The sequence below is a fragment of the Notamacropus eugenii genome, chromosome 1, assembly GCF_028372415.1.
Source record: "Notamacropus eugenii isolate mMacEug1 chromosome 1, mMacEug1.pri_v2, whole genome shotgun sequence".
NCBI classification, from domain to species: domain Eukaryota; kingdom Metazoa; phylum Chordata; class Mammalia; order Diprotodontia; family Macropodidae; genus Notamacropus; species Notamacropus eugenii.
The window spans coordinates 446,524,732-446,551,662 of record NC_092872.1 but is presented as its reverse complement, the minus strand read 5'-3'; the positions used below and the strand labels follow the sequence as shown (position 1 = coordinate 446,551,662).

Sequence of the window (26,931 nt, the reverse complement as noted above, 5' to 3'; positions counted from 1 at the left end):
TTTGCATTTTACAAATAACTTTCCTTAAAGCCCTGCAGGTAGGGATTGTTATCCAGTTTTAACAAACGTGGAAACTGAGGCTTGATGCTGCTCTGCAGTAGCCCAAGACCTTCTTAGAGGGTTCTATGGCCAATAGATGGGCAACATGGACAGCTGGACCCCTCCCTCACAAGCCATGAGGTTTACCTGTCTAATCTCCAGCCACTGGGCTTCAGTTTGCTCCTCCAGGAGAAGGCCAGCCACTGCCAAGAAGTTGTGGCTGAGATGTTCCTGCTGCCCAGAGGAGTCTTGATCTCCAACCTCGACAGCAATGACCCTCTTCAGGAAGCTCACCACAGCAAGCAGGTCAGCTGACTGTAAGGGGGTCTCCTCTGCTGCTAGGGCCTGTTCCAGGATCCTCAAGAAGCTGGTAGCCTTAGGCACACTCAGGGACCCAGGGTCTTCTCGAAAGCCATCTCTGGAAAGCTGTGAGAAGTTAAATCTCCCTTTGCCCTCCTCTGTGCAGATCAGGGTTTAGGGCTTTGTTGAAGAGTCAGAGAGTAAGGCGGATTTCCCACTGGCCAGACTAGAGTTGGGGAAGTCTCTTACCCATTCTGATGAAAACAACGATCCAATTTTTTTTGTTATTGCTATGTACAGATGCCAATATACTTTTAGAGAAATGCCAAATACTAATGGGAATGGGAAGATATCCTTATTTCTATTTCTGGGGGGGAAGGGGAGGGAAGCTTCTAATGTTTTCCCATTTGAGGTTTTTTGTTTTTAATTAACAGCAACAAGTAGGACAATTCCAGAGGACCCATGATGAAAGATGCTGTTCACTTGTAGAGAGAGAACTGATGAACTCTGATTGCAGATTTCATTTCCTTTATTTTTCTTGTATGTATGTTTTCTTTTATGACATGGCTACTATGGAAATATATTTTGCATAATTTAACAGTTATAACTGATATCATAATGTTTATCTTCTCAAGGAGTGAGAAAGGGGCAAGAAGGAGAGAATTTAGAACTAAAAATTTTAAAAAATCAATGTTAAAAACTCTAAAAATATAATTGGGAAATACTTAATGAAATAAAAAATATATATTTAAAAATATTTTTTAAAAGAAAGAAAAGTTTCTTCCCTCATCATGCTCAGTGTACGCATGTCCTTACTTGGATTCAATTGGGGCCTGGCACCCTTCAACATAACCTTGGGAAGTTTAGCAGAAGCAACTTGGACTTGGAGGCAGGACACCTGGACTTGAATTGTGGTTCTGCCTCTCATTAGTTGTGGAACATTTTCAGTAAACCATTTCAACTCCTTGACCTTTAGTTTCCTAATCTGTAAACCATTCAATCAACAAATGCTTATATGTCAGATATTATGGATACTAAGTGTAAGGAATCAAAGAATCTCTATTCATAAGAAGTAGCTTATATTCTAATGGATGAAAAAATAAAGACGTAAAAATACAGCCCTAGTCTGAATTATGACAATTCCAATGACTGCGATCTGTCTTGACTGTGGGGTCTCAATTAGTGAGGTTTTATTAAAGTAGGATACTTAAATAAGGATATATAAGCAAAGATATACAAAATGTATTCAGAATTTATATAAAGTTATTAATACAAATAGATACAAAGTAGTTAATTAAGTTCAAGGTAGTTTGGGAGGGAGGGTGCTAGAAGTTTGGGAGAACCAGGAAAGGGTTCATGCAGAAGATGGTGCCTGAACTGCACAGTAAAGGAAGAGGATAGTTATAATTCTTGGGCTATCGTCCTCATAGGGTTATTGTGAAGAAAGTGATTTTTAAGTTGAAAAGCAGGAGGAAGTGGGAACAATTGTTCTGAATTTCTAATAAAATACACTTTTATAGCTCTCCAATTCATGTAGGAATTGGAGCTATGGGGCCCTGCCAAATGCTATTGTAATAAACAGATAAAAGCCTTTTTGTAATTAGCACATTCATTGCCTGGTAGAGTCAATTCTAGGTTCTTAAACACCATAGCAATAGAATGAAAAATTTGGCAAGTCCTGCTAACTTGGAGAGGTTTTTTTGTGTAGGCCCAGCATGTGTCTGTCAATGGAGCACAGCTCTGCCACAGATGAAGAAACTGAAGCTCGTGGAAGTTAAATGACTTATCGAAGGTCATATCACCAGAAAGCTGGCTGACTGGTGATAATTTTTTTAAACTATCTACTGAGGGAGGGGCTGGAGGTAGAGGGAATTCCATTCCTAGTGAAAACACAGATCTTTTGCTAGGAAAAAAAAAGCATTATTTGCATGCATTGTTGAATTCCTTGGGAAGTTAAATGTCATCCCTTGAAATGCCAATATTGCTAATTTCCTTAACTGAATTATTCCAATTCTCAATGATCAAGATTCTGATTAGGGGATCTGAATTAGTGAGGTTTTATTATAATAGAATCTAACAGGGGTGGGGAACCTGCAGCCTTGAAGCCATATATGACTGTCTAGGTTCTCCAATGCAGCCTGAATTCAGTCAAAGGGCCCCACCTGAGGACCTGGAGGGCCACATCCAGCCTCGAGGTCACAGGGTCCCTACCCCTGGAGCAGTTCTATGATTCCCAACACCTTAAGTGGAGTCTCTGGGATTCCCCAAGCGTTTCCTGGCTCACCATGGTAGCATTGGCCAGAGTGTTGACCCGCCTGATAAACTCTCCACTGGCTGTTTTCTGGACTTCTTTCAGTCGCCAATATATCTCTGAAAACAAACAAATGTAGTACATGGCATCTTGGACTTGTTAAAGGAGGAGAATGAGATTATCTTTTGTTTAACTTATCCCCAAGCCAGTTCTAAGACTTATTCCCCTCTCTTTCCTCTCCAGAGAAACATAGCTAGATAGTTCATCAGAACATAGGCTGTTCAAATCACAGGTTATTGGAGCTGGAAGCAATCTTAGAGCTGACAAGTAGAATATAAAATGTTACAGCTGAAGGGAACCTTAAAACATTTGAACGCTAGAACATAGAACACGATGATAGGTCTGGAAGAGTTCTTTAAAAGCAGATGTTAAAATATGGACTGTTGAATACTTGAGTTGGACAGGATCTTAGAACATGGAAATATTTTAACAGAAGACGTGTTAGTGATGAATGGCACCTTAGAACATAGATTGTTATCACTGGAAGAGATACTAGAACACAGAATGTCAGCGTTCAGAATGCCAGGATACAGCACATTTGAACTGAAAGGGACCATGGAGATGGCCTAATTTAACATGCCAATGTGATTATGATATGAGACAACCATGCAGCATAGTAGTGAGAGCACTCACTGGTTTGGGAGTCAGAGGCCTTGGGTTTGAATTCTGACTCTGCTCCTTACTGTCTATGTCATCTTGGGTGATTAAATTAACTTCTCTGGACCTGTTTCCTCATCTATAAAATCAGAAGCTTAGAGGAAATACTCTTTAAAGCCCTTACAAGCTCTAATGTCATGGATTTCCTCTATGACAGTGAGGCCCAGAGAGGTTAAGTCTGAAGACATATATGTTTCATTAGTTACAGAACTGGGTCTAGAGCCCAACTGTCATTCTGAAATCGATGTTCTTTTTATCACACTACAAAATTTGCATATTTCACTCAAATTTGTAATTTTTCAAAATCAAATAGTAGCTTGAATAAAAATGCTGTAAACATCCCCTTGGCACCTTGTGAGGAAGAGCCCTGTGTATAAGACATTGACTGACATGGGCCCTTCTAAAAACTCAGAAGCTGGGTTTCAGCCCTATGCCTAGCCCACTCCATCTCAACCATCCCTCTCTCAGACTGCATAAGACAATTTTTTGATTCTAACTCCACCAGGAGGCTGATCAGGGCGAGCATTTACCTGGCCTGTAATGGCAAAGGAAAGGAAGGGGCCGTAGGCACTGCTCAGAGCCCAGTGTTCCACTGCTGGAATCCAAAGTCAGGCATTCTTCTATAGGCACTATGGGCAGAGGGGACCAGGAAGAGAAGGTCAGTCCTTTAATAGAAGTAACAATCTAAGTGTTGTGAGGGTGCTCAGAGATAGATAGCCATCCTAACCCCTTTACCCAATGTATGAATCTCTTCTGTAGTACCACCAGAAAGTGGTTATCTACTTCTACTTAAACACTTCCATTGACAGAGAACTTACTATTGTTAGCATGAATCCTTTCTAGAGTGTACCTGACTTTCTTGCTATATATCTTCTCCTCTTCTTTGTAGCTAAACTCCTTGAAAAAGCCATCTATACCTGTTCCTTCACTTCCTTTCCTCTTACTCTCTTCTAAACTTTCTTCATTATGGCTTCTGACCTCTCCAAATTACCAATGATTTGTAAATTACCCAGTTTTACCAGTCTTGTCTCAGTACTCATTCTTGACCCCTCTGAAGCATCTGACACTGTTGATTACTTCCTCCTCATAAATACTCTCCTTCTGTGTATGTGAGAGAGATAGAAAGACAGAGACAGACACAGACAGAGAGAGGGAGAGGCTTTCCCGGGGTTTTTCAACCACTTGTCTGATCACTCTATTTCAAAGATCCTTTTCCAGATCTTCATCCATGTAGTACCCACTATGGGTATTCATCAAGGCTCAATCCTAGTCAGTCACTCATACAATTAAAGTGCCAGCAGGCAATGGAGACAGAGTTGATTCATTCCTTTGCTTCCACTCAGTATCGGAGAACTCATACTAGAGAGAAGCCAAACAAATATACTGAGGGTGTGAAAACTCTCTGTTCTAGTTCCTCTCCCTTCAGGCATCAGCGATTTCATACTAGGGAGGAGGAACCAGATGGTAATAAATGCAATTAGAATCATTCCCAGGACGATGCAGGCACCTGGAGGGTAGGGATGGTTTCGTTTTTATTTTGTATTCCTCACACCCTCCAGAGTGCAGAGCACATGGCACATGGCACATACCTAATGTGAGTTGGTCAATAAACATTTATTAAGGACCTACTATGTGCTGGGCACCCTCCTAAGCACTGAGGATACAAAAAGAGATAAAAGGTAGTTGATGGTGGAATATCCAAGAGGCCAGTGCCACTGGATTGAAGAGTACCTTGTAAAAAAGTAAAGTGTAAGAAGACTGGGAAGGGGAAGGGGCTAGTTTACCAAGGGCTTTGAATGTCAAATGGAGGATTTTGTATTTGATCTTGGAGGCAACAGGGAACCACTGGAATTTATTGAATGGGGAGGGGTGACACACTTGGACCTGTGTTTTAGGAAAATCACTTTAGTGACTGAATGTAGGATAAATTAGAGTGGGGAGAGATGTGAGGTAAGCATACACACCAGGAGATTATTGCAATAATCCAGGTGTGAGGCCATGAGGGCCTGCACCAAGGCCTGGCAGTGTTAGAGGAGAGAAGGGGGTATATTCAAGAGATCTTGCAAAGGTAAAATCAATAGGTCTTTGCAACAGCTTGGATATGGAGGGTGAGAGAGATAGTGAGGAGTCCAGGAGGACTCCTAGATTGTGTGCCCGAGGGACTGGGATGATGGTGTTATTCTCTAGAGCAATATTACCAAATGCTTGTTAAATTGAAATAAAAAATCTCTGAAGTCAAGTAGAATAAGTCTACTCCCTCTTCCAGAGAAGAAAGGTCTTCTATCTTGTCAGGGCTGGAGAACATGGCCTTTCCTTCTTTAGACTTCAATTAAGATTTGGCTTGTTCATCTCCTATACAACTGGTGTTTCATTTTGCACTACAGTGTAACAGGTGTTTGTTTTATGCCGTTTTATCTCCAGATTATTAGCTACCTCAGGGCCCACATGATGGCACTTTGGGAAGGAGAACTCCCTCAACTTTTCTGTTTCATTGTTTTTTGTGGGGCAAGGGAACAAATATTTCTTAAATGTCTATTATGTGTCAGGCACGCTGGTAAACACTTCACAAATGTTATCTCATTTGATCCTCACAACAACCCTGGAAATTATTATCCCCATTTTGAGGAAACTGAGGCAGATAGCAGTTGTGACTTGTCCAGTGTCACACAGTTAATTAAGCATCTGAGGCTGGATTTGAACTCCAGGGTACCTAAGGCGCAGTGACATATACACTGCACCACCAAATTGCATTTTAGGGGGCTGCAAAGGAAAACTCTCACACTGAAGGAAAGGGAATGCTGCCTCAGAGATTATACTCTGTGGAACAGTAGCAAAATGCCCACCTTCCTCTGCCTCTGAAAGATTTCCATCCAGGGAATGGGGAGACATCAAACAGGTAGGCTGGGGCTCCCTGCCTGTCATTCTAGCAATACAGAATGGGCAGTGGACATTGCAGGTGCCATTTTTCCAGGGTGTCAGAGACTGTCAGCTCTCGTGGATAATGGAAAAATGGTAAGACATACATTTCTCACTAAACCTTTCTTTCCTTTCTTTTTAAATTCCAGGCTCCATATGGAGTTAGGGTCCAGCACGTGCACACACACACAGACATACACACACACACACACCCCTTCTTTTACCTAAAAGTTGGGAAGAGACATAGAAGGAAACCAGAAGATGGTTGAGTGGAGGGCTCCAGTAAAAAAAAAGCTTGATTTTTAAATTTTCCATTTTTTCCCTATGTACAACAAACCAAATGACCATAGAATGCATTATTATGATTCCCATTTGATAGATGAGGAAATGAGCTCAGTTGAGTTAAAGTGATTTACCCAAGGTCACACAGCTATTAACTGGTAGGATGGGGACTTGATTCCAAGTTCTTAAATTTCAAGCCCACAAGGGACTCATCAAATGAAATGCTAACTAAATGTTTGGTGACTTACCTAAATTCAACTGATTCAGCATAGCAGAGTGAGAAGAACACTGGATTTGGAGTCAGGAGAGCAGTGTTCAAATTCTGACTCTGTCACTTACTAGATTTATGACTTTGGACAAATTACTTCTTTAGTTGAAGACTCAGTTTAATTGGTAAAATAGAGTTTGATAATATCTTTATGTTCCCTGGTAACTCAAAATCCTATGATCCTTGTTACATGCTTGAGGAAATGAATTGAATAGAATAGCAGGGCCTGTCAGAGGGGCTCACCAGGACACATGAATGGCAGCATAACCTCTTGGAGTGTGGCCTCAATCTCCAGGGTCCAGCGATTCCAGCCAAAAAGAAGCCCGTCTTTGGGTATCTGACATCTTCGGGCCATATTCAGCTGCTCCAGGCCCAGTACCCGGGCCCAGATATACAGATTTGTGAGGTTGCCTCTGAACGCCTCTTCTTTCTTGAAACTACCACCCAACGAGTCCTGGTCTTGTCCAATGACAAACACGCCTCCAGGAGCCAAGGATCGGGCTGGGGACAGGTTCTGGGTCCCTGCCTGCAGCTTGCCATCGGCCACAAGGGCCCACTGACCACCCTGCTCCTCCCAGGTGGCACAAACATGGTGCCACCTCCCATCTGCAGAGAAGACAGGGAGATAGGGGGAATGGTGCCCATGGACAACAAGGGCCAAATGAACCAGTCCTTTGTGGGTGGCGAAACCACGTAGCTGAAGCTCATTGGCAAATGTGGGGGCAGCATACGAGAAGATGGTGCCCACCTTGTCCGTGGCTAGGTCCCACTGTACATGGGTACAGACAGTGATGGCAGCCAACATGGGAAAGTCCACCAGCAGCCTGGCATATTGGGTGGCTGTCTGCATCTCAAACACCAGGCAGGGCACCATGTATGTACCTGAGGGGAGGGCAAGAAGGGGAAACACCAATGACTTCCAGGCATGAGGAATGAGATTTAGCATGGTGAGTCCTGCGAGAAGAGTTCCCTATAGGAAACAGTGAAATAGGAGTCTGAATCCCTGGAAGACTTGAAAGGCCATTCAGTCCACTCCTTTTATAAGTGAGGAAACTGAGGCCAGAGAAGACTCGCTGAAAGTAACCTCAGAACACAGAATGATGTCACAGCTGGAAGTGATTTTAGAGACCATTTTGTCTAACTCCCTCATATTACAGATGAGGGAACTGAGGCCTAGAGAGGAGAAAGAATTTACCCAAAGGCATACAGGTGGTACTGCTGAGATAACAGCCCAGTTTGCCTGACCATATTTGTGATTGAATAAGTGATCTTTCCACCTGAACTTCAACCCCGGTTGTTGGTTTCTGCATCTAGTGTTCCTTCCAAGGTATCCCATTGGTACTCTTGCGCAGATCTTTATGACTGTACTTTGAAGTCTGATGCAGCAGTGTTTGGAGCTCTGGGCCTGGAGTCCAGAAGACCTGAATTCAGATGAGGCCCCAGACACTCACTAGCTGTGTGATCCTGGCCATGTCACTTAACCTCCATCCACCTCAACGTCCTCAACAGTAAAATGAAGATATTAATGTCACCTACTTCCCAGGGCTGTTGTGAAGATAAAATGAGATGACATCTGTAAAGGGCTTGACACACAGTAAGCACTTGATAAATGCTTGCTGCTCTCCATCCCTATAAAAATGTTTCAGTCTATACTCCGCTGACAACATTTAGTGGGTGTTCTACTATTTCTTGTGAGACCCTGAGCAAGTGATTTGGTTTCATCGTGCCTCAGTCTGCATATCTGTAAAGTCAGGACTTCAGAACACAGAATGTTGGATCATCAATTCTAACCCTCTAATTTTTCAGCTCAAACTGATGACTTTCCAGAAGCTTGTCAGGTCTAGGATTTAAAGCCAGGTCTCCGGGCTCCAAATCCAGGTTTCCTTTTAGTATACCATTCTGATACATTAATCCCTCCATCACCTCCCCAAGGGAAGCCAGCCTGTAAGGCCATTGCTATATGGACTCTCAGTGAGTTTCCTCTAGGATAGGTCTGTCCCTCAGTTTATAAATAAGGGGTAAGAGTAGGAGGAGCTGGTCTCTGATAGAGAAAGCACTATGTGGCAAGAAAAACCCCCCACTGTACTTGGAAATGAAGTACTTGAGTTCTGATCCTGGTTCTGCCCTGTACTGCATGGCTTGGGCACTATACCTCTTTGGGCCCCAATACAGTCATCTCTAAAATGAGAGTGTTGGATGAAATGATCTCAAAGGTCCCTTGTAGCTTCAAATGCTATGCACTTGCTGGAGCAGCTATGGCAAAACAGGCACATTAATTCACTGATGATGGAGCTGTGAATGGGATGGTGCCCCCAAAATCACTGAACTTTGACCTCGCAGTAGCACTTACTAATGCCTGCATTCCAAAGTGATTAAACAAAGGTGAAAGGGGTCATATGTACAAAGGTAACTGCAGCAGCTCTTTTTGTAGTGACAAAGAGTGAGAAATTAAAAGCTGCCTTTTGGAGAATGTTGGAGAATGGCTAAAAATAGTGTGCCATAAAAAATGAGATAGTTTCAGAGAAACCTGGGAAGACTTATATGAACTGATACAGAGTGAAGTGAGCAGAACCAGGTGAACAATTTGTACAATGACAATATTATTAAGGGGAAAGAAAACAAACCTTAACTCTGATCAATACAGTCACCAGTTATTATTTCAGAGAACCGAAGATGAAGTGTATTACCCACCTCTTGAAAGAGAGAGGGTGGACTCAAGAAGCAGAATGAGGCATACATTTTTGGCATAGTCAACATAGGAATTTGTTTTGCTTGACGTGCACATTTTTATGAAAGTTTTGTTTAATCTTTTTGAGAGGTGGGGTAGGTAAAAGAGTGGGAGGAAGAAAATAAGTGCTTGTTAATTGCAAGAACATTAAATTAAAATACAAAAATTCTATATACTTTGAGGTTCTACCAGATGGGATTGGATCCCTGTCCTTAATTCTGCTAGAGGCCCAGACCCAAAGGCATCTGTGACTCCCATTCCCTCCCACAACTCCCCAAATGGATAGTACTCACGCCTTTGCTGGGGTGTCTGGATCAAGGCTGTCCTCTGGCTCACCCAGATGGGACCCTGTACTCGTCCCTGAAGTAGCTCGGTGACAGCTTCATCTTGGGGTTCTGAAGCGAGCTGGGCAAAACGCTGGTCACAGAAATCGTGGGCATGCCTCCAGTCCAGTAGCCAGCTTCCTTCAATCTCATAGACCCCATTAGATGTCTCCACCACTGCAGGAGAAGCCCCTGGAGCTGGCAGGGAAAGACAGTGAGAAAAGGCATAAGCCATGGCTGGACTAGACGATCTCTAAGGACCCTTCCAGCCCCTTGCTGATGATCCTATGATTAGAGCTGGAAAGGATCCTTACCAGTCGTCTATACAGACCAGAAAATGCAGGCTCAGAGAAACAACCCAGCAAGTAGAAAGAGCCCTGGATTCAGAGAAAGCAAATCTAAGTTCAAATTTTGACTCTGTTCTTTGGTAAATGACCTTCACTTCTCTGGGTTTGAGGGTCCTCATCTGAAAAGAGGCTGGATTAGAAGGTCCTCCCTCTCTTCCCTCCCCCAGCTTTAAGTTCTATAATCTTATGACATTGGACAGAAAATACTCCCTCAACTTGGGAAGTTCAGGGCCGTAGTATGGTCATTGACACTTGACTGGTGGCTGGTGTTGAGGTTTCTAAGATGGGGTGTGGCCTCAAGCAGACACAGTGACTGCAAAAAGGATTGATACCTTTCTTTATATGCCTAGTGATTATTAGCACGGTGCCCAGCACACACTAGATGCTCAATAAATGTTTACTGACTGACTGACAAAAGGAAGTTGTGTTGAATCACTGAAGGTGAGACCAATGACAGGATAATTTCTTAGGATCATTGAGACTTTAGAGTTGGAAGAGTCTTAGAGACTATCTTAACCACATGTTCATTTGATAGGTGAGGAAACTGAGGCCTCAAACTCAGAGGTCACATGGGTGGGATTTGAACTCGGATCTTTGGACTCCTACTCATGTGTATCAGTGCATGGATTATAGAATCACAGAATGCTGGAGCTGCAAGGGACCTAAGAGACCACAGAATCACAGGATACCTGACTAAGAATTCCCAGAAGAAGCTAAATGAATACAGCACTGGACCTGGTGTCAGAAAGTCCTGAATTCAAATCCATTCACTAGATGTATGACCCTGGATGAGTCATTTAACCTCTATCTGCCTCAGTTTCTTCATCTGTAAAGTGGGAATAACAACATCATTTACCTCCATGGGGTTATTATGAGGATAAAATGAGAAAATATTTCTAAAATGCTTATTAAACCTTAAAGTACTATGAAAACATTAGCTATTTTTATTACATCCCCAAATAAAATGGTTTTTGACTAAGTGGATGATGGGATGTTTCTATTTAGGCTACAATTCTATTCACTCTACAGGTGGTAGAAATAAGAGAAGCCCTGAGTTCAAGTCTCAATGGAAGGAGTCAGAAAGTGCTATTGAGCCAGAAGATCTGGGTTTAAATTTCCATTTGACTATTTATTACCTGTACTGGGGTCAGCGGCACCCACCTGTGGGTTTGAGGGTCTTCAACGAAGCTGAGGAGTTTGAGGGGTTCCAGGAGAGACTCTCCATCTCCCAAACAGATACACACAGACACAAATCCAGAGAGATAGGCTGATATTAAGATTCTGGCTTCTGAACCAAGTATACTTCCCACCACCCACAGGCTAATGGGAAAGGAAAAGAGTATACTCAGCAGGAGATCTGTCCCTTTCCTTCCCCCAATTACCACCACAAAAATCACTGATTTTTATTTCAAAGGGAATTCTAGAGCTAGAAGGGACTATCTGGTCTAACCCCTCCCATTGTACAATGAAGCCCAGGATGGTAAATGGATTTGCCCAAGGTCACAGAAGCAGTCAGGGTGACTCCAACAGGCCATAAAGGGACAACAAAACCTACCAGGAGGAAGAGGAACCAAAGACATCTTCCTGGCATGCTGGAAGTAATGGCCCTTATACCCAGGGGCAGAGCAGGTAGATCTAAGGCTGAGGAGATCTGGGGATCACAGGGATGTTGGCAAGGAACCCTGTAACAGGAAGACAGAAAAAAATAATTCAGAGGAACACAGATATCTTCTAACCATCTCAATAGCCTATAATAGCATTTCCCATTTTTATACACCTTCGAAGATTACAAAATTCTTTTTGCTCAACACCCCCAATGAGGTAGGAAGTATTGTTATCTACATTTTACAGATTCAATTGCCTTCAACAAGCATTTGTATCTCCAGTGCTTACCTGGAACATAGTAGGCACTTAATTAATGTTTATTCATTGGTTAATTGTTTATTATAATTATTTATTTTATTTAATTTATATTTGATTTATTATTAATTAATTGATTGATTAAGCACCTATTATATACAAGGCACTATACTAGGTGCTGATGATACAAAGACATAAATCAAACAGTTCCTGCCTTTATGGGGCTACATTCTATAGGGGAACACAATATATCCTTCCCTGGACATTTCTGAATAGATTCACTCAGGTCCTCATCTTCACCTTCTCCCATCTAGAAAATTGTACTCCACTCCTAAAATTTCTGTGAGCCTTATAGGGCAGCTTTGGCTTACTTAGCTCTGGGCCTCCATAGGACTTCCCACATCTCCATCTGGGCCATCACCTCCACACCCTCCCTACTGGAAAACTGGACTCGTGTGACCCGTCCTCCATTTCTAACTCCCCTGTATGTAGTGTCTTCTCCCACTAGAATAGAAACTCCTTGAGGACAGGAACTGTGTAGCATCCTTTAATTTCCATCTTTAGCGCTCAGTATAGTGCTTGGCACATAGTAAATAAGTGTTTTATCTATTTTTATCTATATATAAATAAATGCAAGATGAATTGTAGAGGGAAGATGGGTAATTAGGACAGGGGAAAGGAGAGACTTTCTATAGGACGTGGCACCTGAGTTAAACCTTGAAAAACGGTTAAGGATTCTTAGAGGAAGAAGTGAAGGCAGAGCACATTCCAGTTATGGGGACAGCCAATGTGAAGGCACGGAGACAGGAGATAGAATGTCAAGTTTGGGAAAGATCTAATAGGACAGTCTAGCCATTATATAGAGTGCATGAAGGGGAAAAATATCAATTAAATTCAGGAATTTGGGTTGGTTGGTGCCATATCACAGAAGTCTTTAAATGCCAGGCTCAATATATTATCTTAGAGGCAGCAGGGAGCTATGGAAGATTCTAGAGCAGGGGAGTGAGATGGTAAGACCTACAGTTCAGAAGAGTATTCTAGTGTCTTTGAAGAGAATGGGTTGAATAGGAGAGAGATTAGAAACATGGAGGCCAATTAGCATGCTATGAAAATAGTCCAGGTAATAGAGAATTAAGGTCTGGATTAGGACATTATGAAATAATACGAATAGAGAAAAGATAGTGGCTAAGAGATATTGGAGAGGTAGAATGCATAAGACTTGGTAACTGGCTGGATCAGGAGGGTGAAGGAGATGGAAGAAAGATGACTCTCAAATTAAAACCTCAAGTGTCTGAGAGGATGGATTATTGCAATAGCCTTCTACTTGATCTTTTAAACCTATCATCCAAAGGGCTGCCAAAAATCTGACTGGGTCACTTCCCAGCTCAGAATTTTCAGTAGCTTCCTATTGTCTCCAGGGAAAAAAAATACAAACTTCTCAGCTTGACATTTAAAATCTTTTGCATTTTGGCTCCAGTCTACCTTTCTAGATTATTTCACATTGTTCCCCTTCATATACTCTATGTTTCAGTCAAAGTAGCCTTATTTCTGTCCCCCACATTCTGCATTCTATTTCCCACTTCCATTCTTTTACATAGGCTGTCCCCTATGCTTGCAATGCATTCTCTCCTCATCTATGCCTCTTGGATTTTTGAGATTAAGGCTTAACTCTGGTGCCCGATCCCCGGGTTGTGTGAGCTCTCTTCCCCCTGGACTCATCTTGTATTTACCTATCTACGTACATGTTGAAGCCTCCTAGAAGAATATAAGCTGCCTGATGTCACAGACTGTTTTTGTTTTAGTTTTGTAATCCCAACACCTAATTTAGTGCCTTATACAAAATAGTTAGCAAGTATTACTGAGAATTCTATCTAGCCTTGTTGACCTTAGTCTCTCCAGAACAAATGGTCAACTCAGCCATACTCCTGCTTCTAGGCAGTTGCACCTCAAAAATCAGTCTAGACAGAGCAGGCTTTCCTCCTGCTTCTGGTTTCTTAGGTACAATTTCCAATCAAATGTCATTAAAGGCCAAATTAGCTCACTCCCCTAGTGATTTTTCAACACATTAATTGATTTGCATTCCAAAGGGGGTACAACTAAAAGCCAAGGTGAGGGGGGAAGGGCATATGGGGTCAGTGCCTGGGAGATGGGATCACCTTGGAGAGCTCTCAGCTCCTTGTGTTGGCAGACAAAAGCTCACATTCCTTACCCCACCCTTACCATCCTCCTAACTCTAGCCAGTACGAAGCAATCAAATAATTATAGAAGGGAAGTAGCAGGGGTAAACAGGGGAAATGACACCAAAAAACAAAACAAAACAAAACAAAAAAACAACCAAAAAACTCCAAAAACCAGAACTCTGCCATCCTCCTGAAGGGTCTAGTGATTCACTGCTGGGTTGTGTCAACACCAAGGGTGGCATCTTCAGATTACTGTGGTCAGGCAAACGAGGCTAAGGAATGTGTTCACCTCCACTTTAGCTCCATTACATCTCCCTCTTTCCTATTCCCTCCTACACCCTTTCCCTGTTCTCTTACCCCTCAAAATGAGCCCTCTCTGAGAATGGACTATGTTAGGGGTCCAGACATTTGATCCCAAACATGAAATCTGTAGGGAAAGGAAGTCTGATTTGAAGCCTCATAGATTACAGTCCCTTTGGGCTAAAAATGACCTTCAGAAAAGAATGACTTGGAACTTGAGGGGCCCATAACATCACAATTTATATTACACAGTCCCTTCCAGACCTAACTTTCTATGTTTTTCCAGTGCTTATATTCTCCATCCTGATTTCCGCTAGCTTTTAAACATTCTACATTTTCTAAAGTTTTATGTTGTAAGGCCACTTTCAGCTCTAACATTCTGTATTCTGAATTACTTTCTGCTCTATTAACATCTAATGAACTAAGGTCTTGACAAAAGCTCGGCTATCTCACGTTTTTAGATTCCTTCCAGATCTAGTATTTTACCTTCTAACATTCTATGCTGTAAGGTCATCCCCCAAAAGCACTGTGCCAGAGCCTAGGAGGTGTGAGCTCACATCAGGGCTCCCAAGCTTCCCAGCTGGAACCCTGGACAAATGACTGAACAACCCCTTTGAGTTTATTTCCTGGTCCCTGAAAAGGTGATAAATACTCGCATTAGCTACTGTGAGGGACGGCTTTGCTCATCTTAAAACACCTATCAACCGCTAATACTAAGTTCCAATAAGCTCCAATCCACAATCCCTGGACTTGTTAGTAGCATTCCTCTCCCTCCCCTAGTTCCGCGAATGGCAAGGGGCATTATTAGAACCCCCGCTCTTGTTGTGAATGCTCGGCAATGGGCTATCCTTCGCATCTCAAAGGCTGGTAGGGGTGATCCCTCTTGGCAGCGCCACATCGCCCCTCTCTGAGGGTGTCCCGGGGCCCCTCACGCCAGCCCCGACCCAAACCTCCCTTGGCCCCTGCCCTTTGCCTCGGGGGCCTGCCTCTCACCTGTAGGTCAGCCTAACCGGTGCGTTCTTCTCAGGGTAGGGCACCAGACGCTCCCTCTGCCTCCGCGCGGCTGCAGCCCTAGCTCAGACCCTTCTGGGGGCGGTGTCCCGAGAGGAGAGGGCGGGGTCCGAAGATCCTCCCGAATTAGGGCGGCTTCTTGGATTGTAGAAGTTTCGAGTGACCAGAGCGGGTGTTCCCTTGACCGTCGGATATGCGGAGTAGTGTGTCCTGGAGACGACAGGAAGAGCGGGGGAGCATTTGTAGCGCTCTAGACATCCTACCTCTGTCCCCGAGACACAGAACTTCCCTCAGGACCGTTGCCTCTAGTACCTGGAAGACCCAGCGGTGAAACCTTTCCCCGGTCTCCGCTTGCCCACCCCTTCTCTCCTCCCCGCGGCGCGCCCCTCCTCAGTCCACAGGCAGAAGTTTCAGGGTAACTAGACATTCCTTGCAGGTTAAACCTGGGAACGCAGAGTGTTGGTACACAGACTATAGAATGTTAGAGCTGGACGGGATGTTTGAGCACAGAACGTAGAGCCCAAAGGGGCTGGCTCAGATGGTACAATGAAGAGTGCAGGGGAGGAGGGGGGCGCGCTGAGCACATGGGTTCGAAACTTGCCTCAGGCACTTATCTGGGTGACTTAAGGGAAGTCTCTTACTCTCACATCTCACTTCATCACAGACTTCTCACATCTAAAATGAGGAGAATGCTTTCTAAAGTCCCTTCTAGCTCTAAATCTATGACCTTTGCTTATTGGTGAACATGTTGCATCTTCATCATAGAATGCAAGTTCCTTGAGGTCATAGAGACCAGCTCTTTCAGCAGAGTGCCTGGCATATTGTAGGCACTTAAGAAATGCTTTCTTGCTTGACTGATTTTTTTGAGACCCAGGGAGGTAAGGAAATTCATCTAAGGTTACATTTGGGGGAGTTAAAGGAGTTTACAGGATCATAAATTTGAAGCTTGAAGGGACCCATTGAATCTACCTCCCCCTCCATTTTTCAGATGAGGAAGCTGAGGCTCCAAGAGATTAAATGACTTGTCTAGGGTCATCCAGCTAATAAGTCTTTGAGGTAGGATTTGAATTCAGGGCTTCCTAGTGGTGCAGTGGATAGAGTAGGGGACTTAGAATCAGGAAATCCTGAGTTCAAATTCTGCCTCAGACTTACTAAATGTGTGACTCTTGGCAGATCACTGACCTCTGTCAGCCTCAGTTTCTTTATCTGTAAAATGGTGCTGATAATGGCACCCACCTCTCAAGGATGTTGTGGGAATCAAGTGAGATAAAGCACTTGGGAACTTCAAATGCTAGTTTTTCCTTACTTTGAGTCAAGAACCCACCCACTGTCTCATCTTGTGATGGTTAGGAGCATCTTCTGATCAATACAAACAAAATCAAAGCAAATTAATTAGGACCAATTTCTCAGAAGGTTTTTGTTGAGGATGTCAACTCCACCCCTGAAACAATCTAATGGAAATGGGAGAGGGAACTTCTGTCTTGTTGTCTTAGCACCATGGGGACAGAACCAGGCATATTTATTAGAATATTGAATTAGAATTCTGAAGCTCCTGAAGTCTCAAATTTGGGTCATTCCAAGTTTTGTAGCTCAGTAGTCTTATATACTTTTGATGATGATGAGGAGGAGGATGACATTCTAAAGTTTAAAAGGAAGAAAACAAACATTTGTTAAGTTCGTACTATGTGTTAGGTACTGTGGTAAGCACTTTACCAGTGCTATTTCACTTGATCACAGCAACCTTGAGAAATAGGTGCTATTATTATCCCCATTTTACAGTTGAGGAAACTGAGGCAGACAGAGGTTAAGTGACTTGCCCAGGGTCACACAGCTAGTACATGTCTGAGGCCAGATTTTAACTCAGGATTTCCTAACTTTAAGTCTAGCACTGTATTCCCTTAAGCCTCTTAGTTGCCTCCAAAAGGACCAGTGATTCTTGGTTGGTTTGAGTACTCTATCCATTGATTTACATAACAACTCCCCTGTGATGCTGCAGAAAGCCTTGGAGAATTGCTGGAGCCAGATAATTCATCACTCATGGCCAAGCTGACCCAAGAGGAATTTCCCCCTCATATATGGAAGCTGCAAAGAGGACAAAGGACAGACTGTCATTAGGTTCATCTTTCCCAGCATAGTAGGACCTGCCCTGCCTTGGGATCGGTTGTCACAGCAGGCCATAGTGAGGCATCAAAGAAGGATGCCAGTGGAGAACAAGAGCAAAGGTTGACAGTTATAAAGCACTTTATATTCATGAAGTCATCTGATTTTTACAATAACCCTATGAAGTAGTGAACACAGGCATCTACATTCTACTAATAAGAAAACTGAGAGCTAGGACCTGAATCTAGACCCTCTGACTCCATATCCAGTCATATGGGTAGAGATACATTTGCCAAGCTAGTGCCATCTCCCCCCAATCCCTTCCACCCCATCACCCAGGCTCCAAGGAATGGGCAAATCTAATCTCACTTTCCCAGATTGTTCTCATTGTCTTGGATGAAAGCAAGTCACAGACTCGGCCATTAATTCCAAGCTTTATGGGTTTTGGGGTGACAAGTGTATTGTCTCAGACAACAGAGCCCAGGCTCCCACCTCAATTGGACATTGGCTATTGATATTGCCCATCTTTTCAGCCAGGGACAAACTGTGTGGAGGCCTATTATTGGTGTTGGCAGTGATTTAGGACCCCTCAGCAGTGGGGGGACAACAAGGGGACTTGAGAGTGTGAAGGAAGAGCTCTGGAAGAGAGAGGGTCCAAGTAGATTGGCCCTCTTTTTGCCCCCCAATCCTTTCCTTGCGGGCATACACAACATACTACTCTTTTCATGGGTCTGATTTATTGGCCCATGGCCTCCATTTTGAAAAGGTGGTCAGTAGACCTTTGCTATGACACTGATATTTAACTACAATAAAATGAGCCTCTTTTGCTAGTAAGGGAGAATTGCATGTTGCCATTGGTAACAATTCAATTCAGACTTCCATAGTGATTTCAAGATCTCCTGCACTCTGTGGGGGTAGGAAGTGCAAGGATTATTCATGAAGATTTATAGATGGCCAAAACTGAGGCTTAGGTGCAGTGGAAAGAGGGTAGGATTTGAAGTCAGGGGGCCTGGATACAAATCTCAGTGTGGACATTTACATGCTTTGTAACCCTGGGCAAGTTGTATAATGTGTCTGTGTCTTAATTTTCTCATCAGTAAAATAAAGAAGTTAGGTTAGATCAGTGGTTCCCATTTAGAGATTCACAGACTCCTTGAGGGTTTGTAATAATGGTCCAAGTGGTTTAGGCTAAAAATTCGTTAATGAAGCTTTAAGCAATAAATAATTATAATGAGTATTTAGAGTAGTATATGAAATTACCCTGGGGACTCACTATGTATTCTGTTGTTGAAAGCTTGTGGAACAAAAAATGCTGGGGACCTTTGAAGTAAATGATCTCTAAGGTTCCTTCCAGCTATGAATCTGTGATCTCAATATTTTATATCGAGAGCTCTTTGAGAGCAGAGACTATCTTTTGCCACTTTTTGTATCACCAGCGATTAGCACAGTGTCTAACATATGGTAGGTGCTTAATAAATGTTTATATGTTGACTGATTGATTTGAATTACTTGCCCAAGGTCACATGGCAGGTAAATAAATTTCAGCACTGAGATTTGGACTGTATTTCTTGCTTTTCTCACTCTGCCATGGTTACAGATTGTAAAGGACATGAAAGTGAGTTAATGTGAAATGTTGCTGGAAAGGTTGGTTGGAGCCAAACTGTGGAGGACCTTAAATGATAAGCAGAAGAGTTTGTACTTCATCCTAGAGCAGAAGAGAGTGACTGTATTCACCAAGGCTGCTCTCATGGACAGATCTGTGCCTTAGACAGCTGCCAAAGGCAGCTGTGTGAAGGATAGATTTGAGAGGAGGATGGTTAGTTCAGGTGAGAGGTGATGAAGACCTTGAACTGATGTGGTACAGGTAGAAGTGGAAGGATCAGGATGGATTCAAAATGGATTGTATAAATATAATAAACAAGAATGGGCATTTGACTAAATTGACGGAAGGGTGATGTTAAGAGGAGGGAAGACTCAGTTTCCTTTGCAGTTTCAGACCTGAGTAGATGGTGTTGCCTTAAGCAGAAAAAAGGAAACTGGGAAGAGTTTAGGAACTCCCAAGGAGGTAAATTCTAGGATCCCTTTCAGATCCAAAACCTATGATCAGAAGGACGCAGTGACTTCTCCAGGGAAATTGATTGGAAGAACCAAGGCTCTGACAGGGAGTAGTTTTACCTCTACCTGGAGTGTAGAGAAATGCCTGATGTGCAGCCAGGACTCCCTAGAGACATGTGTGTTTCACGTATGAAGAGCCAATGCAAGAAAATCCAAATAGTTTCCCATTTGTCGAGAACTTCCAGCCAGGAGTGACTGAGACTGATCCAATTTTATATCTAGGAGGAGATGGATGAGTGGCTCTTTCCACTGGCCCCCATTCTTCCATCCCACCCCCATATCCCTTTCCCACACATTCAAGACTCATGCATCACAAATGTTTGGAAGGGATGACTTCAAGACCCCTGAGTCCTCCCAAATCTAGGAAAGAATAGCGGGACCCTGGCCTGTGGCCTGACCATAAGGTAGAAGACAGACAGCAAGATGATTCTGGGAAGTAGCTTATAGGTTCAGTATGACTGGAATAAGGGAGCATGGAGGAGAGTAATATAAAATAAATATGGAAAGGTAGGTTGGAGTTAAATTGTAGAAGACATTTAATTCCAGGCCAACGAATCTGTATTTTATCTGAGAGTCAATAGGTAGCCACTGAAATAATAAGCTGGGGAGTAAAATAGCCAGACTTGCACTTTAGGTAGATGATTTTGGTGACTCTGAAAAGGGGTAAAGGATAGTTTGCCTCTGTTGGAAGCAGGGAGGCTAATTAGGGGGCTAATATAATAGTTCTTATGTGAGATAATAAACCAGGGTAGTAGCCATGGAATGAAAATGAGAGGATAAATGTTAACTATTCAGATAACAATCATTTATTAAGTTTTTACCAAGTTTGAGGCATTGTGCTAATTTGAGAAATGTTTTCAGGGTAGAATCAATAGGTTACAGCAAATAATTGGCTATGAGAGAAGAGAGAGAAAAAAGTCGAAGATAACTCAAAGTTCATCTAGGATGTTGGCATGTGTAAAAGAAAAGGGCAGTTAAGAGGGAATGGTAGGTTTGAAGGAAAAATGATTAGTTCTGTTTTATACATGTTGAATTTGAGGGACTAGGTTAATATCCAGATGGAGGTGCTTAACACAAAATTGGAATTTTGAGACTGTGATTTGTGAAAGAGATTAGAGGCAGATGTACAAATATGGGAACTTTCTGCAGGGATGTGATGACTGAAAACATGGGAACCAATGACTTCCACCAAAATGAGAATATAGACATAGAAGAGACAGAGTTTTGAGGGGCAGCCATATTTAAGAGGTAGGAGAGGCAATGATGAACCAGCAAAGCAGAATGAGAAAGAGCAGCCAGACAGGTAAGGGAAAAACCAAGAGAAAAAACTTCCATTGTGATGGAAGCCAAGCAGGGACATTATTCAGAAAGAAGGGATGGTCAAAAGTGTCTAAAACTGAAGAAAGGTCAAAGAAGATAAAGACTGTCAGACTTAGCAATTAAAATAACACTGATCACTTTAGTGTGACTACTTTCAAGTAGAGTAAGGTTGGAAGCCATATCTAAGGAGTCAAGGAGTGAATGAAAAATGAGAAAGAAGAGACCCTGAATGTAAATGACTTTTTCCAGGAATGTAGCAATACATCCCACTGAGAAGTATAGGACAATAGCTTGAGGATATAGCAGGGCCAAAGGAAAGTTTCTTTTCTTTCTTTTTTAGGGAAACAGGAGAACTGGAAATGTGCGTAGTTAGAAGGAAGTAGCCAGTAGATAAGGAGAGATTACAGATGAGAGAGGGGAAGGGGTTATTGGAGCATGCTCTTGATTGGGACATGAGGAGGCGGGATCAAGGGCAATGAGTAGAGAAGTGAGCCGTGATGGAGAGAAGGACCATCTCATCCCTGGAGACTGGAGCAATGGAGGAAAAGATTGGTAAAGATATAGGAGGCTTTTTGGTATGAAATCAGGGAGATAGGGAGCTTATGACATGTGCCTCTATTTCTCAGTAAAATGGAGGCAATTTCATCTGCAGAGACAAAGGGCAAACAGAATGGCAGCAGGGGCTTGAAGAGAGAGGAGAAGGTTTGGAACAGCTTCTTTGGGCAGCTGCATTAAATTATGAATTGAATCATCTTCTAACCCCATTTTATGGATGAGGAGGGGAAATAACTTTCCCAAGATCACATAGATAGTAAGTATAAGTATTAAAAAACCAGTATTCAAAGCCAGGTCTTCCAGCTCTAGATTTGGTGCTTTAAAGCTTCTGTTTCCAAATACAGAACTTTCTCCCAGTGTACAGACAGTGATTTGATTTTACTGTAATCACCTACAGGGTAAAACTGACAAACTTAACCAGCAAATTAATGCTGTTAAAATTCAAGTAAACAACTACTGGAGAACTGTATCTTTTTGGGAAATAAATCTTGTCTCAGTAAGGTAGGTGATCAAGAGATATGAACCATTTTCTTTTTTTCTTTTAAACCCTATTTTATTATTTCCAATTACTTGTAAAGACAATTTTTAACATTTATTTTTAAAATAAAATTCGAGTTTCAAATTTTCTTGCTTCCTCTTATCCCTCTCTCCTCCATAAGACAGTAAGCAATTTGATATAGGTTATATATGTGCTATCATGTAAAATATATTTCCATATTAGTCATGTTGTGAAAGAAGAAACAGAACAAAAGGGAAAAAAAACTACAAACAAATGAGAATAGTGTGGTTTGATCTGCCTTCAGGCTCTATCAGTTCTTTCTCTCGATGTGGATAGTATTTTCCATCATGAGTCTTTTGTAATTGTCTTGGATCATTGCATTTCTGAGAATAGTAAAGTCAATCACAATTGATTATTGCACAATGTTGTTGTTACTGTGCACAATGTTGTTTTTGGGTTTTTTTTGGTTTTTTGGTTTTGCTTACTTCCCTTTGTATCAGTTCATGCAAGTCTTTCCAGGTTTTTCTGAAATCTGTCTGCTTGTCATTTCTTATAGCACAGTAGTATCCCATTACATTCGTATGCAACAATTTGTTCAATCATTCCCCAGTTGATGGGCATCCTCTCAATTTCCAGTTTTTTGCAACCACAAAAACAGCTGCTATAAATATTTTTGTAATGTAGGTCCTTTCCCCGTTTTATTATCTATTTGGGATACAGACCTGGAAGTGGTATTATCAAAGGGTATATATATATATATATATCTATATATCTATCTATCTATATATATATATCTTAAAGGGTATGAACAATTTTATAGCCCTTTGGGCATAGTTTTAAATTGCCCTCAAGAATGGTCAGATCAGTTCACAACTCCACCAGCAGTGCATTAGTGTACCAATTTTCTCATATCTTCTCCAATATTTATTATTTTCCTTTTCTGTCATACTAGCTGATGCAATAGGTATAAGGTGGTAACTCAGAATTGTTTTAATCTTTATTCCTCTAATCAATAATGATTTAGAACATTTTTATATGACTATAGATAGCTTTGATTTCATCTGAAAACTGCCTATTCATCACTAGGTATGACTTGTATTCTTATAAATTTCACTCAGTTATCTATATATTTGAGAAATGAGGCCTTTATCAGAAACATTTGCCATAAAAATTGATTCCCAGCTTTATGCTTTTCTTCTAATTTTGATTGCATTGGTTTTGTGATATGATTTCAGCAGATGAAATGTAAACTATCAATGACCCAATGAAAAATGCTCCAAATCACTTCTAAGAGAAGAAATATAAATTAAAACAACTTTGAGCTTTCACCACACACATACACGGTTAATTGGCAAAGATAATATTGCAATCCTTTATGTATCTGTGGTCTCAGTGATGTGGGTATTCCCTCCAGTATCACAGATCAACCTATCCATTGCTGCTTCTTCAGTGAGACTCTAGTTTATTTCTTCCAGTAAATGTGTCATGAGTGGTCCAACCAATATGGTGGGAGCTGTAATCAAGGGCTCTTGACATTATGAGGAAAACGGTGAAGCACATGGGCTATCTACTGATTATCCTTTGCCCTCACTGTGGGACCACACCAACTTCTTTTTCAAATATATGTTTATTCAAAAACCTCCCTTCCACTGCTTCTACGCCATAGTGCCTTGTTTACCATAGGCTCCTCTTTCTTTACACACACTCCGTGCCTCTCCATGCCCTGTAGGTGATTCTCAGCTTCCCTTACTTGAGAATTGCAGTATTTTATGACTTGCAGCCGTACAACATTGACAGAAAAATATTGGTATAAAAAAAGTAAATTTGTTTTAGGGTCAGGATCATCAAAAGAATTTTCTAGGTTTCCAAAGATAATCCAGTTTGCTTCCCTCCTCTTATTCAATTCTGGACCCAATTCAGTGACCATTTGCAGTGCTTGTCCCAGAAATACATTTTCTTCTTATATGTACATATAAGGTAGGGTTGTGGCAACATGAGTAGTGAATGACAAGTTTGTTGTTATTCAGTCGTGTCCAATTCTCTATGACTCCATTTGGGATTTTTTTTTGGCAAAGATACTGGAATAGTTTGCCATTTCCTTCTCCAGCCCATTTTACAGGTAAGGAAACCGAGGCAAACTGGGGCGTCAAAAAGTCCTGGGTTCAAGTTTTTCCTCTGACACATATTGGCTGTGTGACCCTGGGCAAGTCATTTATCCTTTCAATGCCCTCAAGCAAGTCTCTATGACAATAAGTTGCAGAGAAGGTAATAATCTATATTATTGGAAGAAATTCCTCACTGGGTGCTCCTCATACTAATGAAGTCACAGATTTGCTTTCCCTCTTGAACACACATACATAAATACATACACATGCATGCACACAATACAGGTCCACAATACATCACATACACATGCATGCATACATGTGAAATACACATATACATGCATGCATATATACATATATTACACACACCTACACATATTCTTGTCTTATAGTGATGGCCAAGTTCTGCTGGCATTCCATCTAACTATGAGCAGTAGACATTCTCTGTCTACTTGGTTGTTTGGCAACTGGAATAGTTAATCTATGTCATATCAGGATCAATTGGAGAAACTGGGGATGTTCCTCCCGGTGGGAGTAAGGTGAAGGCTGGGTTCAAATTGAGACTTTGACACTTATAAGCTATGTGATGATGAGCAAGTCACATCACATTCTGAGTCTCAGTTTCTTCCTCCTGATAATAATATTTGTGCTGACACTTTACAGGGGCTAGGGAAACATCTCTGTAATTCTTAGAGCTTCAGAGCAATATGGGTTGTTATAAGGTGACCTGTTTTTTTAGTACCTTCATCTAGATAAGAATATCCCTCTCAATGTACCTTATTAGCTCTGTGACCTTGGTCGAGATGCTTCATATCTCAGCCTCAGTTTACTCATCTGTAAAATGAGGGGGTTTGGACTAGCTGACCTCTAAGGTCCCCTTCAGCTCTGACAATCTATGTTCACCTCTGGGATTCTGAGGGTGGGGAGCTTGTGGGGAGGGGAGGAAATGGCTATTGCTCAGAAGTGATGATCTAGGACTGCGAATCCAGTCTAAGGTCCTGAGCAGTGGAATGTCCCACTCCACATCTCTCTTCAGTTCAGTGCAAACCAATTCAGCTCAGTTTAGTTCATCTGGCTTCGAATTTTATCTACCTCTGCCTCTTACTCCCTAAGTGAATTTTAACAAGTCAGTTCATCGGCTTAAGCCTCAGTTTCCTTACCTGTTTAAAAAAAGGGGGGGAGGGCTCAAACTAGCCATCTCCAAGCTCTCTTCCATCTAGGATGGACCAATCCACAGACAAAGCCAGGGAAAGCAGTTGAGAGAAAGGAGGTAGGTGGCGCTAGAAGCCTGCTCACCTGTCCAAGGACCAAGGCGGTAGGGCTGTGCTGGGTCTAGAAGCCGCACCTGGGAAGATGGGAGGGAGGCCGCACTCTGACTCCGAGGTAAAAATAATCATTGTAGGACATCTGCTTGGCTGTCAACAGCCACGAGGGAAATAAAGCAGTTGTCCCCTCCAGCAAAAACCTGCTGTTCCTGTTCCCCAGACTGGCAGCCAGCAACTGCTCGGGCGTTTGAATGCCAATCCAATTTGAACGCCTGGAATTCACCCCAGAGAGGGGGGTAGTCCAACTTTATCAGGCCAGAGAAAAACAACAGGGTTGGAAGAAGGGAAAGGAGTCAGTACAGGGAATAGGGAGCAGCTGGTGGAGGGGATCCCAGTAGAGAGATGATAATAATAATATTATTAATAAGAGTAGCAACAGCATCTGTTTAACACCAGTATTCTCTTGGCGAGGCTTTTTTTTTGACCATGAAACCCATGAAACAGATAAAGGGTTCTCAGTCCTGGGTACCTTACCTCTTCTCTGCAATGGTGGTGTTAGAGTAATGAAAAGAGTGGGTCAGAGTTCTTGAATTGTCTACAAACATTAAGTTAATTGTTGATCTTCTTGGTGTGTGATCATTGGCCAACAGGGTGGACATAGTACTGGAGGAATGGAATTACCTCCATGTGGACATTCTCAGTGTCAATGAAACCAAAAGAGGAGAGAGATCACTGCTAAATGAAAGCCTAGCTTCTGGATTCTCTTGGGAGGAGGTGAAGAAAACAGTTGGTTTCATTATATGCCTCAAAGTGACCCAATTTCATGGGACTCTTGTACCTCCCAACCTGGATTGCTTCTGTTGGGAGTAAGTTAAAAGACTGTCATGAAGATAAATGTGACTTTTGCTGATGAAGAAATAATGAGAATACATAAAGAATTTGACAAGTTCCTTTAAGCTAAATCAGCATAAACTCAGGGATGAGGTGAAACAGGGCACAGGAGAAGAGAGTTAGAATGTTGGAGAATGTAGTTTGGGGTTAAGGAATGAGAGGTTAAGGACTTTCAATTACTCAAGAGCCTTGTGCTTACTTTCTTTAAGAAGAATGGGCAGGTAAGAGTCAGTGTGACATAGAGATAGGAGAGCTGGATCGACCCACATTCAAATCTTGCCTTACCTTGGCTATATGGCCATGGTCTGGTCACTTAGCCTTTCAGGGTTCCAGGCAACTTTCTAAAACCTGAGCTGCAGAGGAGACACTAACCTACCTTGATAGATAGAGTTCCTCACTATATGTTTCATTGAAATGGCAGATCTAGCCAGTCAGGGGAGTAAAAGAGTCCAAAGGTACTAGATAATATGATCACTGAAGATCATTTAAAAAGAAAGAAATTGACTTTATTTTAGCAGTGGGTTACTTGGTGAAAGAGGTAGCTAAACCTGAGTAATTT

General features: G+C 42.2%; 1 protein-coding gene across 1 annotated transcript in view; it reads right to left on the bottom strand.

Moving 5' to 3' along the window:
- The window catches only part of ADGRD2 (adhesion G protein-coupled receptor D2), a 52,646-nt gene extending 26,478 nt beyond the window's left edge, over positions 1-26,168 (bottom strand). Inside the window, 10 exon segments of the mRNA XM_072630329.1 lie at positions 187-465; positions 2,624-2,709; positions 3,838-3,936; positions 7,005-7,655; positions 9,795-10,022; positions 11,308-11,332; positions 11,727-11,853; positions 15,522-15,732; positions 25,513-25,561; positions 26,163-26,168. Coding sequence (XP_072486430.1) covers positions 187-465; positions 2,624-2,709; positions 3,838-3,936; positions 7,005-7,655; positions 9,795-10,022; positions 11,308-11,332; positions 11,727-11,853; positions 15,522-15,732; positions 25,513-25,561; positions 26,163-26,168 — 1,761 coding nt within the window.
- Between the last annotated feature and the right edge of the window lie 763 nt (positions 26,169-26,931).